Source organism: Hemicordylus capensis, chromosome 2, assembly GCF_027244095.1.
Source record: "Hemicordylus capensis ecotype Gifberg chromosome 2, rHemCap1.1.pri, whole genome shotgun sequence".
Taxonomy (NCBI): Eukaryota; Metazoa; Chordata; class Lepidosauria; order Squamata; family Cordylidae; genus Hemicordylus; species Hemicordylus capensis.
In genome coordinates, this window is record NC_069658.1 from 182,631,008 (window position 1) to 182,648,091 (window position 17,084).

General features: G+C 47.9%; 2 protein-coding genes across 7 annotated transcripts in view; one reads left to right on the top strand and one right to left on the bottom strand.

Moving 5' to 3' along the window:
- G6PD (glucose-6-phosphate dehydrogenase) overlaps positions 1 to 17,084 on the top strand; it is a 51,631-nt gene that overhangs the window by 6,739 nt on the left and 27,808 nt on the right. For 4 of the 6 annotated variants that reach the window (XM_053293672.1, XM_053293676.1, XM_053293675.1 and 1 more), the window contains exons 3-11: positions 10,229 to 10,266; positions 10,363 to 10,471; positions 10,724 to 10,941; positions 12,516 to 12,674; positions 12,990 to 13,115; positions 14,299 to 14,392; positions 15,020 to 15,206; positions 15,384 to 15,619; positions 16,763 to 16,839. In XM_053293672.1, coding sequence (XP_053149647.1) covers positions 10,229 to 10,266; positions 10,363 to 10,471; positions 10,724 to 10,941; positions 12,516 to 12,674; positions 12,990 to 13,115; positions 14,299 to 14,392; positions 15,020 to 15,206; positions 15,384 to 15,619; positions 16,763 to 16,839 — 1,244 coding nt within the window. Of the gene's footprint in view, positions 1 to 8,734; positions 9,068 to 10,228; positions 10,267 to 10,362; positions 10,472 to 10,723; positions 10,942 to 12,515; positions 12,675 to 12,989; positions 13,116 to 14,298; positions 14,393 to 15,019; positions 15,207 to 15,383; positions 15,620 to 16,762; positions 16,840 to 17,084 lie in introns of those variants that run through there. The other 2 variants (XM_053293671.1, XM_053293673.1) reach the window with 1 other exon arrangement.
- LOC128344131 (ceramide kinase-like) overlaps positions 16,627 to 17,084 on the bottom strand; it is a 34,922-nt gene continuing 34,464 nt past the window's right edge. The window contains exon 14 of the transcript XR_008315687.1: positions 16,627 to 16,863. The gene's annotated coding sequence lies outside the window, so the exon portion shown is untranslated. The remainder of the gene's footprint in view (positions 16,864 to 17,084) is intronic.

The following is a 17,084-nucleotide window of genomic DNA, read 5'->3' on the forward strand; positions in this document are numbered from 1 at the left end:
TGCAGGTTAGATGTCCTTAACTTGAATCGGGTAGGGCTGTCAATGGCAAAAATAATTTAACTGGTTGATTCAACTTTGACCAATTAATCTATTAAATTAATTAGGACAAATTTTCATAGCACCCAAGCTTTCATATAGCTGCCTGTTGGTGATACTGAAGTGTTAGACCTTACGATTTAATCAGCAAAAGCTACCACTCATTGTTAAAGGAAAGGCTGTCTTTAATGTTTTCCTAATACCCAAATAGTTATGCAGGGGGGAGGAAGTGTGCCATCAAACTTGTAGCTTCACAGATGAAAATTGGCCCCCAACCATTAATTAATTAACACAATGAAACCAGTTAAAGCTTTCAGCCCTCGTATCCAGCCGCTTTTATTCCAGAGCTCTCTCACGAGGGAGCAGTGTGAAGACAATAGTGTAATGGCATGCAGGCTAAGCCGCTGGTGCTTATCCAAGAGGTTCTTGGTGAAGGAATTGGAGAGATCTCCTGACCTGCTGTGTAGGCAGCAGGTGCACCTAGAAAAAGCAGCCCACGCGAGCACACACGATCCATTTGCAAGCCTCATGTGTCCTGGATGTTTCACACCTTTGGGGCCCAGTTCACCAGGCAGGGTACCTGGCTTATCAGTGTTTGCGGTAGATAAAGAGTTTCCAGCTCTGGCAGGCTATAGGAAGAGTCTGGGGCTTCTCCAGGTCACTGCACCTTCAGTGAGGGCAGCAGGGCACGGTTGCCGTCTGTGGCCAAGGCAATAGAAGCTGGGGATTCAGGCTGCAGTGTGGATGTACAGTTCTCCATCTTAAACCTTAAATTAACATTTATCTTGGGACTGAAGAGGTAGTGGAGATTGCCTCGCACTATGTGGCTTCATACAACCAGGTCAGGGCCAATAGACACAAGAGATAAAGACCCCAACTGGAGGAGAAATCTTCTGGGCAAGGCACTGCTAATCTGGATATTAATTCTGTCCTCCTTGGCAAATACCCTAAGAACGTGCCTTTCCTACTGATTTCTGCAACTGTTGTATACCTTATCACATTATCAGCTTGGACAATAGACTGGCCAGGAATGGTGAATTTGTGCCCTGGAGGTAGAGACCCACCTGGGACTGTGGTGCCTTTTGCTCCTTTTGGTGCCTGTCCCCTGCATGTTTGGAGGAGCCATGCTGTAGCTCCTCAGAAAAGTGTTGGGTTGTGTAACCTACCCCTCCTCTCTGTGCAGTAATACTAGGAAGGGCAGGAGTAATTCATACCCTTCTTACATAAAGTTCAGGGCGGGTTTGGCCTTGGCTGAATAGCAAGAGATTAATTTTGCACTGAATAGCGAGAGATTGCAGGTGGAGGCTTGACATACACACAATAGCGCAAAGAGAAGCCTCTTTAACCTGCTGCAGAGGTACAGTTTATTCCACCGTATTCCACTGTTTATTCCACGCGTAGCTTGAGTTCGCCATTGCTGAACCCCAGAAAGTCTCCTGAACTCCAGGGCTTGATATGTGGCATGTAATCATGAAAAGAGTGTCTCTGAGCATGTGGGTGTGGTTAAGGTTGCCAACTGAAGCTATTCCTGGAGGTTCCCGCCTAAACATTTTTATTTGAGAGAGAGAGAGAGAGAGAGAGAGAGAGAGAGTCCCCAATATCAAACTATTAAAATCGCCAGATTTGCTTTTCTGTAGTTACCTGGTGATTGACGCTGACTCCTGGTGAATCTAGGCCAGTCTTACCCTAGAGGCTTATTCACTAGTGCGTAAACATACCTGAATTAAGAGGATGACTCCTAGGTCAGAGGCTCCAAGCAGGCAAGTGCTGGCACCTTGATTCATATATTTTTTTAAAAATTAATCCCCGGAGAACCCTGGAGGTGTCTCATTAGGCAATGTGAGAGGGTCATGTGTGATCCACTAGTGACTCGAGGTGTGCCCGCTTGCCTTTTGCTTGGTTATTTATTTAATGTGTTAATTTTTAAACTTGTTAGGCCAGTACCAGGCTCTCAAAGCAGCTCACATCAACAGTTTAAAACAAACAGTAATAATACTTCGTTCTTTTATATAGTGCTTTAGTGTTCAAAGCACTCCAGTGCACGTATTTCAATAAGCCTTGTAAGGTTTACTGAAATAGGTTGGTCAGTATTGTTATCTCCACACTGCAAGTAGAGAGGCAGTGGCTGAGGCTGAGAGAGGGTGTGGCTTTGCTGAGGCGAATTGATGGTGAGTTCGTGGCAGAGGCCAGGTTCTTACCGGGGATTTTCTGATTCGTAGATCAGTCTGTGGCTCACTATGCTACATCAGTTTCTAACTAGCAGCAGAAATGGACAGCAAAAGAGTAGATACAGGACCTCCATATTTGCGGGGGTTCCGTTCTGCAGTTGCACTGCGGATATGGAAACCGCAAATATCGAAGCATTGGGTGAATCAGGAATTGGGGATTAGGTTCCCGGTCATCAGGAAAAATTTTTAAAAAAATCTGATTTTCAGCAAAATTGGGGAGGGAGGAGGAGCTGCTTACCATGCTTTGCTGCTCCCCCCCCCCCATCGCACTGTGCCCCTGGAATGCCTGAAAAAAATTTACTGTTTAAGAAAAACAGGAGTCATTTTGTGGCTCTGAGAAACAAAATGGCGGCTGGAAATTACCTCCCTGGTCATTTCCGGCCACCTCCGACCCATGGACATGTGAGGTCAATGTATTTTTTGGGGTGGGTGGGGTTCGTGTATGCCGAGGTCGCGTGCCTTTTTCTCGACCATGGATACCAAATCCACGTATAATGAGGTCCTCCTGTATAACCTTCCTGAAGAATCTAAACCAATTTTTAGCCTACTTTCCAGTAGGATTATGAGGTCACCCAGCATTCTGTCCAGTTGTAGGGACACCTCAGTGGCATCGTTTGTGATGATGTCATCCACCCCGATTCAAGATGGTGGACACGTAAACATTTGAGGAGTCAGTGGGCTAACTTGTGGACCGCCTAACTGATTTAACCAAATTTGGTACAGATGCAGTGAGTGAAACGTAGGGACACCTCAATTGTGTAGTTTGTAATGATGTCATCCACCCCGTTTCAAGTTGTCAGAAGCATAAATGTTTGAGGCATAACTTGTGAACTGCCTAACCGATGTGGACCAAATTTAGTCCAGTTGCAGGGATCATGAAAGGAAAGTAGGCAGATTAGTTCTTACTAGAATAATTTGTTTTTTAACCAGCTTTTTGAAAACCGGGGGCTGGGGGTGGGGTCAGTCAGGCTTCCCTAGGAAAGGAGTTCCAAAATTAGGGATCACCCTAAACCTTCCCACCACTGTCTGAGTAACCTCTGGTGCTGGCACGCGTAACAGTCTCCTTTGCAGTTGTAAGGCATGTAATTGGAGTATGAGCTCCTTGACATACCTGGATTCATTCAGTGATTTAAATTTTAAAACCTACACTTTGAATTGATCCCATTTGCATCGTCCTTAGACCAGGAATGGGATGCTTTGTAAAAAGCTACAGTTTCCAGTGCCCAGGTTTTCATACTAAGGCCATGTTTGGTTTCTGTCTCTTTTCTTTGAGACACTGTATACATTCCCTGGTAACTGAATGCTGTTTGTTGGTTCCAGGGTTCTGGAAAGTAGGGCGCACATTGTGATGGAACTTGCCTGTATTTCCATCTGTGTCCCATTTTTGTCGTTGGTGTGGTAGTTTCATGTTTGGCAACTCTTAAACCCTGCTCAGTGGTCATTCAGTCTGTATTCACATGCATGTACAGTAATCGTGAAGAAGCGATTCTATTCTGCATGTATTGCATCCGCAAGTTCACATTCAATGGAGTTCAAAGTTGTGAGGGGTTTGACTCAGGTTCCCTCCTCTCTGATCTTAGATCTGGATTTCTCATTCTTCCACTGTGATTATTTTATGCCTCGCTGATGGAGGGCAAGATGCCTCTATGTTCGAAGGAAGCCATTGTGAGACCTTTGCTTAAGAAGCCTGCCCTAGAACCCTCAGTGATGGATAATTACCTTCCTTGGGTGGGAAGGATAATTGAGAGGGTGATGGCTGATCAACTCCAGGCAGTTTTGGAAGATACTGATTATCTGATTAAGTGCCATCAAGTCGGTGTTGACTCCTAGCAACCACATAGATAGATTTTCTCCAGGATGATCTGTCTTCAACTTGGCCTTTAAGGTCTCTCAGTGGTGCATTTGCACTGATTATCTAGATCCATTTCAAACTGGCATTAGAGAAGGTTTATGGGGTGGAGACAGCCTTGTTTGGCCTGATGTCCATTCTTCCAGGTAATGGAGTATGACTCTGTGGACAGAGGGAGTATGACTCTGTTGGTTCTTTTGGACCTTTCTACAGCTTTCGATACTATCAGCCATGGTATCCTTCTGGATCGCTTAGGGGATCTGGGAATAGGTGGCACTGCTTTGTAGTGGTTCCGTTCCTATCTCTGTGGTATATTCCAGATCGTGTTGCTCTCTGAAACAAGAGCTATTGTATGGTGTCCCTCAGGGCTCCATCCTGTCTCTGATGCTTTTTAACATCTACATGAAACTGCTGGGTGAGATCATCAGGAGATTTGGAGTAGGGTGTTATCAATATGCCAATGACACCCACATCTATTTCTCCATGATGTCGTCATCAGGAAATGGCATAATCCCCTAAATGCCTGCCTACAGGCAGTAATGGACTGGATGAGGGATAATAAATTGAAGCCGAATCAAAGCAAAACAGAGGACTCATGGTAAGGGGTCATACTTCAAGGGATGTGATAGATCTTCCTGTTCTGGATGGGGTTGCACTCTCCGAAGAAATAGGTACATAGCTTGGGAGTGCTTCTGGACCCCGGCCTCACTCTGGTTTCTCTGGTTGAGGCTATGGCCAGGAACGCTTTCTGTCAACTTTGGTTGTTATGACAGCTGTGTCCATTGCTTGAAGATAGTGATCTCAGAACTGTGGTGCACTCTCTGGTAACCTCTAGGCTTGACTACTACAATGCTCTCTACATGGGGCTGCCTTTGTATGTAGTTTGGAAACTTCATTTGGTTCAAAATGCCGCAGCTGGATTGGTCTCTGGAATGTCTCCAAGAAACCATATTACGCCTGTTTTTAAAGCAATTGCATTGCCTACCAATAGGTTTCCGGGCAAAATACAAAGTGCTGGTGATTACCATTAAAGCCCTAAGTGGCTTAGGACCAGGTTACCTAGGAGAGCGCCTTCTTCTGCATGATCCCCACCACACATGGAGATCATCGAGAGAGGTCAGTCTCCGTATGCCACCAGCTCATCTGGCACTGACTCAGGAGTGGGCCGTCTCTGTGGTTGCTCCTGGGCTGTGGAATGTACTCCCTATAGACATTCACAGTTTAACATCTTTGCCAGCCTTCAAAAGAGCCCTTAAGATTTTTTTTCATCCAGGCTTTTAGTAATCTCTGAATGTTTTAAATTTGTTAATTGCTGTTTTTAACAGTTTGGTTTGTGTGGTTTTTTGTGAACCACCTAGAGCCTTTGTAGTCAGGCAGTATATTAAGTAAACAAATTAAATAAATAAATCTAGGATCTCCACTGTGACCTTCCCCATTCCATTGTCTGGTGATTTTTTTATATATCGCTTTTCTACAAAACATTTTCATGGCAGATGGAATGAGGAAATGGTTCCTTCTCCCCACAGGGGCTCCAACTCTAAAAAGAAGCACAGTGGAGATACTAAGAACAGCCACTAGGAGGATGCTCTGCTCTGGGCTGAATCTAGGGGCAGTTGCTCTCCCCCTGCTAAATATGAGAGCCACTCTAAAAGGGGCCTGTTTACACAGCCGGCAGGGGCTCGTTCGTAGGGATGACTATTCCTGATCGTTCTCCCCTGGCAAGTTCAGTGGTTAGCTGCTTCACTTCTTGTCGCATGAGCACATATCCTCTCTTTATGATTTTTGCTTCTGTTTGCCCCAGTTCACTCTGAGGCAGATTGGCTTTGGGCATCCAAAGCTCCCACATGCCATGCTTTGTTTCCCTTGAACCTTGTCTCATTTAATATCCTTAAATCCTCAGTAACACTCTGAGCCTTGGCTATGTTACTGTTCTGCTCATACCACCGCAAGACTCCATGCATTCCTAATCTTCATTTCACAGTTTTTGCATGTCTACTGTGGAATGTAATGAATCCCACCTGGATTTTTCAGAGGCCAGACTAGCATAGAATCTCTCATAACTTTTAAATATTGTCTGCACAGGCTTTGCTGGAATGCTGCAGCCATTATCTCCCTGTCCTGGGAGATAGAATTTCTTCCTCCCAGCACCATGGTGACATCTGCTGTGGTAGTTTAATGTGGATTCCCCTAGAAATTAGTGCAGATCTCCTTGTAGTACTTGAGCATAGTTTCAGTACAGACCTAACACAGCATGTATACATGCCTGGAGGGGTGGGCATTCAACATGGAGTGCTATGGAAAAACCCATCACGGGAACATGTCAGACAGACTGCATCAAGGGAAGTCCTCCACATAAGAACAGCCCTGCTGGATCAGGCCCAAGGAAGCCCATCTAGTCCAGCATCCTGTTTCACACAGTGAAACACCAGATGCTGCTGGGAGCCTACAGGCAAGAGTTGAGGGCATGCCCTCCTTCCTGCTGTTACTCCCCTGCAACTGGTACTCAGAGGCATCCTGCCTTTGAGGCTGGAGGTGGCCTATAGCCCTCCAACTAGTAGCTGTTGATAGCCATCCAGGTTGTTGGCTGTCACCACATCCTGTGGCAGAGAGTTCCACAAGTGGATCGCGCGTTGTGTGCAAAAGTACTTCCGTTTGTTCATCCTAGATTTCCTGGCAATCAATTTCATGGGATGACCCCTGGTTCTAGTGTTATGTGAGAGGGAAAAGAATTTCTCTCTATCCACTTTCTCCACACCATGCATGATTTTATAGACCTCTATCATGTCTCCCTGCAGTTGACTTTTTTCTAAACTAAATAGCCCCAGGTGTTGTAGTCTTGCCTCATAAGAAAGGTGCTCTAGGCCCCTGATCATCTTGGTTGCCCTCTTCTGCACCTTTTCCAATTCCACAAACTGCCCCCACCAGTGTTCCCTGTAACCCCTGCTAACTGGGCAAAGAGGCACCTTTTAATGCGGTGATTCTCTTTATTTATCAGGGGGAGAGTAACTGGCCCTGTCCACCCCCAGCACAGTACCTCCAGTGACTGTTGCTGGTGTCTATCTTATGTTTCTTTTTGGATTGTGAGGTGAGCCCTTTGGGGACATCTTATTTTTATTTATTATTTCTCTTATTATCCATCTTATTTATTTATTATTTCTCTGTGTAAACTGCCATGAGCCATTTTTGGAAGGGCGCTATAGAAATCGAATAAATAAATAATAGGGATTCCCAGATGACATTGCCTACAACTCCCATCATCTCCAACTAAAGGCTATTGCAGCTGGAGGTGCTGGTAGTTGTAGTCAACATCATCCGGGAATCCCTGTTACAGGGAACACTGTTTCCCTATCCCAGTTATCTACTGTAGTGCCCATTATTGGTTTATAGCAGGCCTGCTCAACTTTGGCCCCCCAGCTGTTTTTGGACTAAGACTCCCATAATCCCCAACCACAGTGCCCAATTGCTAGGGATTATGGGATTTGTAGGCCAACATCTGCAGGAGGGCCAAAGTTGAGCAGCTCTGGTTTATAGTATTTTGTATATAGCACTATCAGTGGCAGCCTGGTGCTCTACAGAGTACCCATCCAGTGTTCTCTCTTTTTTTTCATCTGTGCGCGGAATGAGTTTTGTTCGGGGCAGCAGTATCAAGGCAGTGAGGGCGCACGTGAATTCAGGGTGGGGCCTTCCTGATTCAACCTAAGCGGGGTCTAAAATTAACTGGGCGGACATCGGAAAATGTGTGAGCGCACGCACATTTGCACACCTTAGGGGGAACAGTGGTGCCATCTGCAAAAAAGATGGTTCTCTGCCCTGAAGAGCTTGCAGTCTAATTTTGCCAGCAGAACTGGGAGGAAAGGGAGAGCTGTGTGTAGTTATGGGCTTCCAGGGAAGATTTGAAGGAAAGGAGGCACCATGGCGTTTTTCACACAGTAGGCTTTTCCACGAGTTTACTGCAAGTTCGAAGTCGCCCCCAAAAATGGATGCAAAAAGTGGATTTTTTTTTTAACCATGGATATAAATCGGGCTGAACTCTAACACACAGTGAAAAACCCAAGTTGTGTGTGAAGTGCCCTCCAATAGCTCGCAGGGACATTCGGTTAAATCTGGCTGATATGGGAACGCACAGCCTCCATTCCGGAAGAGATGCGAGCTAAAGCCCTGTGTGAAAGAACGCCCATGTGATGGCAGGCAAAGTACAGTAGGGATCACAGAAATGACGGAGTACCAATCCAGAAGGGCTGCCGCCCGCCATAAGGAAAGCCCTTCCGGGTGCTCAGAGCTCCATTACTCCCTACCATCGCCATGAAGTGGCCAATGGATGGAGAGAGTTTCTGTGTGTAGGTTCTGTATTGCTGTCTCTCGGCGGCCCGGAATCCCCACCCTCACCCCCCGCCTCAGTGGCTGCTGTGAGGACCGCCTTTGGTTGTAAGCCTTGGGCTGGCCTCAGCTGCCCCAGCCAGCCTTGGGGCAACAGGGTCAGGCTGGGCTTCATTCCACCTCCTCCTTGAGCCAGTCGGTTCTGCTGCTTAGCAACTGGACAGCTGATCTGCTGCTGACTCCTACTTGGCCCGGGTGGTGTGAGTGAGGAGCTGGGCTCGGAGCCCAGCCGGCAGCCACACCTCTGGGCTAACTCTGCATGACCCAGCATGTTTGCAGTCAGGCCTTGCACCAGTGGCAAAAAAGCTTGCTGCTTGCCACCCGGGGAAGGGACATATGCGAGTGCCTGGGTCCTTGCCACAGGGTGGCACTGCCAGGCACAGGGAGGGCCCAGGATATAGGAAGGAAGGAGCCATGTCAGGGAGAGATTGGGCAATGGAGTGCAGGCTCCACTCCAACCGATAAGAGGCACAGGCCTCACTCGCATGAACAAGAAAGCCCAACTCAGCTGGAGCTTTGGGGAAGAGAGGAGGCTCACACCCCACCCAAATGGTACCCAAAATTCTGTGTGCACAAGGTACAGGAAATAATGTTGGGGCAGGCTTTCCTAGAGCTTTACGGGGGGGGGGGGGGGGCTGAATAAGATGACAGGAATGCACTCTTTTGTACTCTGCTCCCAGCATTTCTGAAGAGACCGTGGGAGAATGTGGTAGCGGAGACCGGGATCCCCACCCTCCCAGGGTCTGGGAAAGCAAGGAACCTGTGTGTCTGTATCTGCTCAAAGAGGAGGTGCATGTCCACAGTGAAAGACTTATTAACTGAACTGTTGGTGGTTACCATACAACAGTTATTGATTGATTACTGTTAGTAATCACCTGCTGTCAGTTATCCCTGCTACCTGAGCAAAGAGACGCCTTTTAAAGTGGTGATTCTCTTATGTTTAGCAAGGGGAGAGCAAGTCGTCCTATCCAACCCCAGCACAGCCTCTTGCCAGTGGCTGTTGCTGGTGCCTCCCCTTAGGTGTTTTTTTTAGATTGTGAGCCCTTTGGGGACAGGGGACCATCTATTTAGAATTTTTCTATATAAACCACTTTGAGAACTTGGACTGAAAATCAATATATAAATATTTGTAGTAGTAACAGTAGTAGTATACCAATAGTAACCAATAATTGCTATTAGTGTGTTGGCCTCTGCTAACTTGGCAAAGAGGCACCTTTTAACATGGTGATTCTCTTTATTTAGCAGGGGGAGAGTAACTGGCCCAGTCCACCCCCAGCACAGTATCCCTCCAGTGACTGTTGCTGGTGTCTATCTTATGTTTCTTTTTAGATTGTGAGCCCTTTGGGGACAGGGATCCATCTATTTATTTATTTATTTCTCTGTATAAACCACCCTGAGCCATTTCTGGAAGGGCAGTATAGAAATCGAATGAATGAATCTAATCATATAATTCAGTTAGACTAGGGTCATGATATAGATATAGATATAGATAAGACTACAGAGTTTGAGACCTGCTCTTTCCCTCTTTGAATCCTATGGGATCCAATGCAAACCCCAATCAAGCGGACTGGCTGCTTCCATGGGGTCAGGGAGTGAAATTACAGGTTTTCTCCTCTGAGTCACTGGGGTTTCCATCACCAGACCTACCACTGCCCAGCTTTTGCTTCTCAGGACACATGATTCTCAGTGGCTGCTAATGATGGATGTTTCCTCCCCACCCCGATTCTCCCATGTGCAGGGTGATCTAGCCAAGAAGAAGATCTACCCAACGATCTGGTAAGTCCTGCTTGCTGCCCACAAGGCTTCCCCTCCCTTTCTCCCCGTGTGCCTCCCGCATGCACGACAGTTCGTTTGGTACCGTATCTTCCGCAGGTGGCTGTACCGAGACGGGCTGCTTCCCGATGACACTTACGTGGTGGGTTATGCCCGGTCCCAGCTCACTGTGGCCGACATCCGCAAGCAGAGTGAGCCGTACTTTAAGGTAAGGCCTTCCCTTCTCAGCCCACAGCCACCCCCAGGACATTGCTCATGTCCTTGAGCTTCCTGTGGTGTGGCCAGATCAGGAACGGGTACTGTGGGCTGATTCCTTTTCTGCCTTTAGTGGTGGTGGGAGGCAACTGCTGCCTTGGGCCGCTGGAGGCAGTTGCCATGTTTGGGGGGGGGGTCTGAAGCACAGTGAGGGACAGGTTGCCTTCCTTCTTCCCAAGGATTGCAGATCTCTGTATTGTTCCAGGTCGCCCCTGAGGAAAAACAGACGTTGGAAGACTTCTTTGCCCGCAACTCCTATATCTCCGGGAAGTATGATGACCGGGCCTCCTTTGACCGGCTCAATGCCCACATGAACTCCCTCCACAACGGAGAGAAGGCCAACCGGCTCTTCTACCTGGCCTTGCCACCCAGCGTCTATGAGGATGTCACTGGCAACATCCGGGGTACCTGCATGAGTGCTGTGTAAGAATTTGGGTCTAAGCATTGGCTCGCGGGAGGCAGGGAGTGGAGGATACGTATCGGGACTAGTGGAGGAGAGTGGTAGATGGCTAAGATGGAGGAGGCTGTCTTTGGTCGGGGGCTGAGGGAGGAAACTGTCGTTTACAAACCCTGGTTAAGAGGAAACCTGGTTAAGCATGGTTAAGATCAGTGCCAGTGTATCCCTGAAGTGCACTTGGAACGGGAGGGGAACTTTGCTGTGAGGAGGCAGTGTGTCCTCCCTTCCTTGCAGGCAGTCTGTATGTAAACGGCTTCTGGAGGACAAACCGTCCCCACATCCATCTAACTGAAAACAGGTTTTTGTGGGCTCTCCTGAGTCTGTCAGCAAAAACAAATATAAGCGCAACAGCACTGCATGGGCTGTAACAGTCCTGGATTTTTGTTCCTCACGATCCCTTCTTAAGTGTGCCATGAGTCTGGTTTTTTTAAAAATTTATAATTAATTTGTATACCGTCTGACTCCAAAGGCTGTCTAGGTGGTTCACAAAAATAAAGACAAAATAAAACAAACCATTTAAAACAACAGTTTAAAACAATTTAAAACATTAAAAGATTACTAAAAACCAGGCTTAAAAAATGCATTTTAAGGGTTCTTTTAAAGGCTGGTAAAGATGTTAAATCATGAGTGTGTATGGCTCTGCTCCCTCCGTTTTTATTTGGATCTGCCCGCTCTCTCTTGGCATGAGCAAATCCTGCCCTTCACATTTCTTGCCCTTTTGTTTGAAGCTAATTACACTCAAGCAAGATCAGGTGGTGATACAGAACTGAATTATGTATTCTGAATGGGCTCTGGTGTGTGAATATCAGTTGCTCATGCGTGTCGACTACTGGCAGAGGCTCTGTGACATGGAAGAAGTGTGCACCTGGAAACACAGTAGCAGCTTGTATATATGAGAGAGAGGGAAGTGCTGACAAGGCAGTCATCTCACAGAAGTGTCCACAGAAGTGGCCTTTGCATCTTCTAGCCATAGGCTTCTCCCATATTGCATTGCTCGTATATGTAAACCTCTCCAGTACCCTGATATTCATGTGCATTGGAACCAATCTGTAAACAAAGCATGTCAGTTTGAGAACTCAGGGTGGGAAGGAGTCCCACGGAGAGCTCTCGGGGCATCCACTAAATGCACAAGTATGAGATGTGGCATCTGCTACAGAACCTGGCTTCCTGAGAAGCCCAGCTTGAAAAGAAGAAGAAAGAGCAGGGGAGGAATTGTCTCCTTATGACTGAAAACCTGCCAGCCGTGCTTAGTGACCTTAGAAGCTAGAAGGGACTTGAGCCAGACTTGCTGTCCTTGTAGGATCGAATTTCAGTGTTCTGCAAAGCACTCTGAGACTCCCCAGAGCAGAACAAATTTTGTCGAGTGGGCATATATTGATAGCAATCTGCATAACTTGTCTGTGTGCCTGCTTAGGCAGGGTATACAGAACCTTCATTAGGAGACAGTTCAAAGGCTTCCTTGACTGGGTCCGCTCATGAAGTGGCTTCTCATAACCACCACTTTAAAGAACCTGACCTTTACCCTTGTCCCCCTCTCCAGTGGCTGGAATCGTGTCATTGTGGAAAAGCCTTTTGGCAAGGATTTGGAGAGCTCCAACAAGTTGTCAGATCACATCTCAGCACTGTTTACAGAAGACCAGATCTACCGCATTGACCACTATCTGGGCAAGGAAATGGTGCAGAACCTGATGGTGCTCAGGTGAGGCAAAGGTTTATAAGGCAGCCGTGACAGTGGCCCATGCAGGACCCTAGCATCTACAAAGGCCCAAACTGGCCCCTTTTCTTCACTTTTTAGCAAACAGCTTAAGGGCTGGTTGTTCCCGTGTGCTTCAGAAGCACCTTTAGACTGTTGTTTTTGCTAATGTGAGATGAATGTGGGCCAGGATGCAGTCTGGAGGATCATTGTTGCATGTGGCACAACCTCTAACTACAGGGGTCCCTTCATTCTGCTGTCCAACTGGGACACCTCTGCCCTCCAGCTTCTGACTCAAGCCATGTCCCACTTTTTAAACAGGTTTGGGAACCGGATCTTCGGCCCCATCTGGAACCGCGACAACGTGGCAAGCGTCATTCTGACCTTCAAAGAGCCATTTGGCACCGAAGGCCGGGGTGGTTACTTTGACGAGTTTGGCATTATCCGGTGAGAGACTGCTGAGGGGCGATTAGGGTGGAAATGCTAGGGAGAAGGATTTTAGTCTGGCTTTCTGCCTGACAGGCTAGTTTTTTTTTTTATGGGCAGTAGGCTTTTTACAGTGTAGTAGCACATTTGGTCATGTGATTCCAGCCCTGCAGTCTCAGATGGTACAGGCCAGACCACATTTACCATCTATTCTGCTTTTTGTGTGAACTAGACCAGAGAATTTCATTTCTTGGGAGCAGGGCAGGGTGGTTCCTACCCTAGTTCACAATTTCCTGGGAAGGACTTTAGGAACTGAATAGCCTTATTGGTGGTGGTAGTTTTGCCAACACTGTTTCTACGCCAATGACATGTCACCAAGCATTGCCTTCTCGGGACAATTGAATAAGGGTTGGACCCTGGGATATGAATATTTTGTGCTAAAGCCAAAAAAGTCTCCAAAAATCCAGATTTTGCTTCAAGCTAAATTATGAAACTTGTATTAATCCATGCAGATTTGCAGTGTGTGTATAAATTAAATAAATAAAAAGCTGCGGGAGATAATGCAGGAGCTGAGGGTGGCATGTGCAGGGATGTACTTCACCCTTCCTGTGCTTACAATTCCTTCCTGAAGCCCCTCCCTCCATTTTACTTCCTGTTTTTAGAAGCCGATGGAAGAAGAAAAAACGAGTTAGTGCCCGGGGGTTGAGTGGGTGGAGGCAGTCTGCAGAAAACAATTGCTGGGCACAAGAAGGTTTAAGGATCCACCTCTCTCCCCTACAAAAACCCAGCCCCCCACATTCTTTGCAACTGCAGGTTTAGGAACTCCACACTTCCCAAGTGAATAATGTACAGTTTTGCCCTGTAATTCTCAGAAAGCTGGATTCTGTGTCCAGTATTGTGCTTTAGTGCACTTGTTCAGACATGCATTCCTGCCTTGTGGCCCTGTGTTCATCAAGAGGCAGCCACAGGTCACTCCTGGGGCCATTGCCCCATTACCCTTTTCCTAGGGCCCCAGGTCCAACCACCCGTATTTCATGTGAGATTGTGCACGAACAGACAGGTGCGCAAACATGGCTGTACTGGTGGCTACTGGGAGCAAGAACTGGGCAAGTGATGGCCTGAGGGCTACAGAGTAGGGCTGGCATGATGGATCCACTGAGTATTAGTGCTGCAGCCATATGAACTTCTTTTCACTCCCCTGCAGCGATGTAATGCAGAACCACCTTCTCCAGATGCTGTGTCTGGTGGCCATGGAGAAACCAGCCTCCACCAACTCCAATGATGTGCGCGATGAAAAGGTAGGAGGAGCAAGGCTGGGCTTGATAGGTAGGATCTCAAAGTGGGCACTAGGATCTGAACCCAGCTCTCCTAAATGCATGTCCTTTGGGAGATTTTCTCCAGTTCTCCAACTGTATAATGGAGTGTGACCTACCTCCCAGAACTTGTGTAAGGAGGAAGAGTTCTTACCCACCCCTGCCTCTGTAAGGGCCAGTCTGTCTTTTCTGAGTAAGAAGAGAAAAGGTGCTGGTGGCCCCAGAGTAACTGAGAAGCCAGCTTTTTCTGGGAACAGCATTTACCTCTTTCCCTATTGCTCTTAAGGTATTCTTCAGCCAAAACCTTCTAGATGGTTATCGCTCCCAGGCAGAAATGTAGGGTACGTGATCATATGTGACCAGAGCATGTGTGTGTCGCGCATGTCACAGGGACTGGTGTTGGTAACACATAATGATTCCATGTGGGGAACACATCCATTTAGGAAATTTAAGGGTTATGTGAATTACTTCTGAGCTGTCCAGGTGTAAGCCATTTATGCTGACTCTGCTCCCAGTTGCTGTTCCTAGCCAACTTAATAGTCTCAGTTGACGATGCTTCACTCGCTCTTTGTCTGTCTGTCCGTCCACCCCTCCTTCCTGTCTTTGTATTAGGTGAAGGTGCTAAAGTGTATCTCTGAAGTGGATCCAAAGCATGTCGTGCTTGGTCAGTATGTGGGGGATCCAGCTGGCAAAGGGGAAGCTCAGAAAGGCTACCTGGATGACTCCACAGTCCCAGTTGGCTCTACCACCCCCACCTTTGCTGCTGCTGTCCTCTACGTGGACAATGAAAGGTGGGATGGTGAGTATAGCAGGGCAGGGGGAAAGAGCAGCGTTCACGCACTCCTTGATCTGGGGCAGCCAAACCTGCCAGGGAAAGGGCATTGATCTCTCTTTGAGTCCCATCACACACCAGTCTCCTCCTCCTCCTCCTCCTCCTCCTCCTCCTCCTCCTCCTCCTCTCACACTCCCCTTCTAGGAGTGCCATTCATCCTGCGCTGTGGCAAGGCTCTGAATGAGCGCAAGGCGGAGGTACGGCTGCAGTTCCGGGAGGTGCCGGGCGACATCTTCCAGCGGCAGTGCAAGCGCAATGAATTGGTCATCCGTGTGCAGCCCAATGAGGCAGTCTACACCAAGATGATGACCAAGAAACCTGGCATGTTCTTCAACCCAGAAGAATCTGAACTGGACCTCACCTATGGCAACCGCTACAAGGTACTTTGTCTTCTGTGCCAAGGAACACGGGAGTGTTGCACTTGTGACGGGCCAAGAGGGTTGTCTTGTGTAAGCTTGCTAAAGATGCATGCCTAGTTCTAAAGCTCTTTGAGTAGTGGCAGAGTTTGCATTTATTTCAAATTGCAGCACAGTGATGCATGGGTAGAGGTAAGTGGTGAGCAGTAGGTTAGAGAAGTAGAAGCTGATCTGAGGAACGGCCAGGAAGCTTGAGGGGCACAGGCAATTTGTTGTTGTCCCCTGCCTTCTCTGCCTTGTGAGAAGTGAAACTACTTCTGGCACACACTTATATCTCTGCACCACTGTGAGCTAGAAACTTTGGATCAGTTCAGATATGCCTGTAGGTCACTTAATTGTTTAATACTTACTTGCTGACTTGCCACTGAAGCGATCAATTGACTCCACTGAAAAGTATCATGTTTTGAGATGCTTTAAAAATTCTGCCTCTGACATTCCATATGGGTGTGGTGCACAGAGACCCCAAAGGAGGACTTGTATACAAATGACACGTGGGTTACTTTAGATCACAGATTCTAAAACTGGCCAACAGAGCTGCACAAAGACTTGGTCAAAGGTAACCCATTCAAGTTCATCTTTTACAGGTGAGGGACACCTCAGGAGTCAGAAACCCTTGCACGTCTACTGCATATCACCCAGAGATCCGGATCTACCTTCCTGCCCTAGGGATGTGCCCTAGGGACACTTCCTGCCCTAGGGACCTGTTGGGAGGTCCTTTTATGGGCCTTGGGACAGCTTCGAACACCGGGAGGTTCAAAGGCAGTGGGGGGTAACTTTTAAGGGTGGGGAGGGTGCACATTCCCCCCACCCCGCCCCACATTCCCCCCACTGCCGACGCTCACTTAAAAAACCAGTCCGGTGGAGCGGCAGCATACCTCCCTGCCACCTCGTGCACTCCTTGGACCAGAAGTATCCTGCACAGGCAGGGAGGTACGCTGCCACTCCACCGGAAAATTCTTCACTCTGTTTTAAAATGGCTTTATGCCACTGTTCACGAGATCTCGCAGCGCAGTCCCATGACTGCGAAGGGCCACACTAGGCCGAAGGAATGCCTCTGTCTTGGGATGCGCAGCCCACCCAATCCATGTGTCCGTCTCGTTTCCACAGGACGTGAAGCTCCCCGATGCCTATGAGCGCCTCATCTTGGACGTTTTCTGTGGGAGCCAGATGCACTTTGTGCGCAGGTGGGTGCTGAAGTCTTTGCTGGCCTAAGAGTGGAACAGGACAGGGCGAAAGGGAGGTGTGAAGGAGAGAGACTGGCTTGAAATGAGTGGCCTACTGAACACCTGGTCAAGTGGAGGTAGGGGTGGGGCTGGAATGCATATACTTTGGTCACTAAAATGTAGGCAGGGGAAGCTGGAAGCAGAACTAGAGCCTGGGCCTTTTTAATGGGCCCCATTGATTTGGCATGCAGAATGGAGGCACGTGT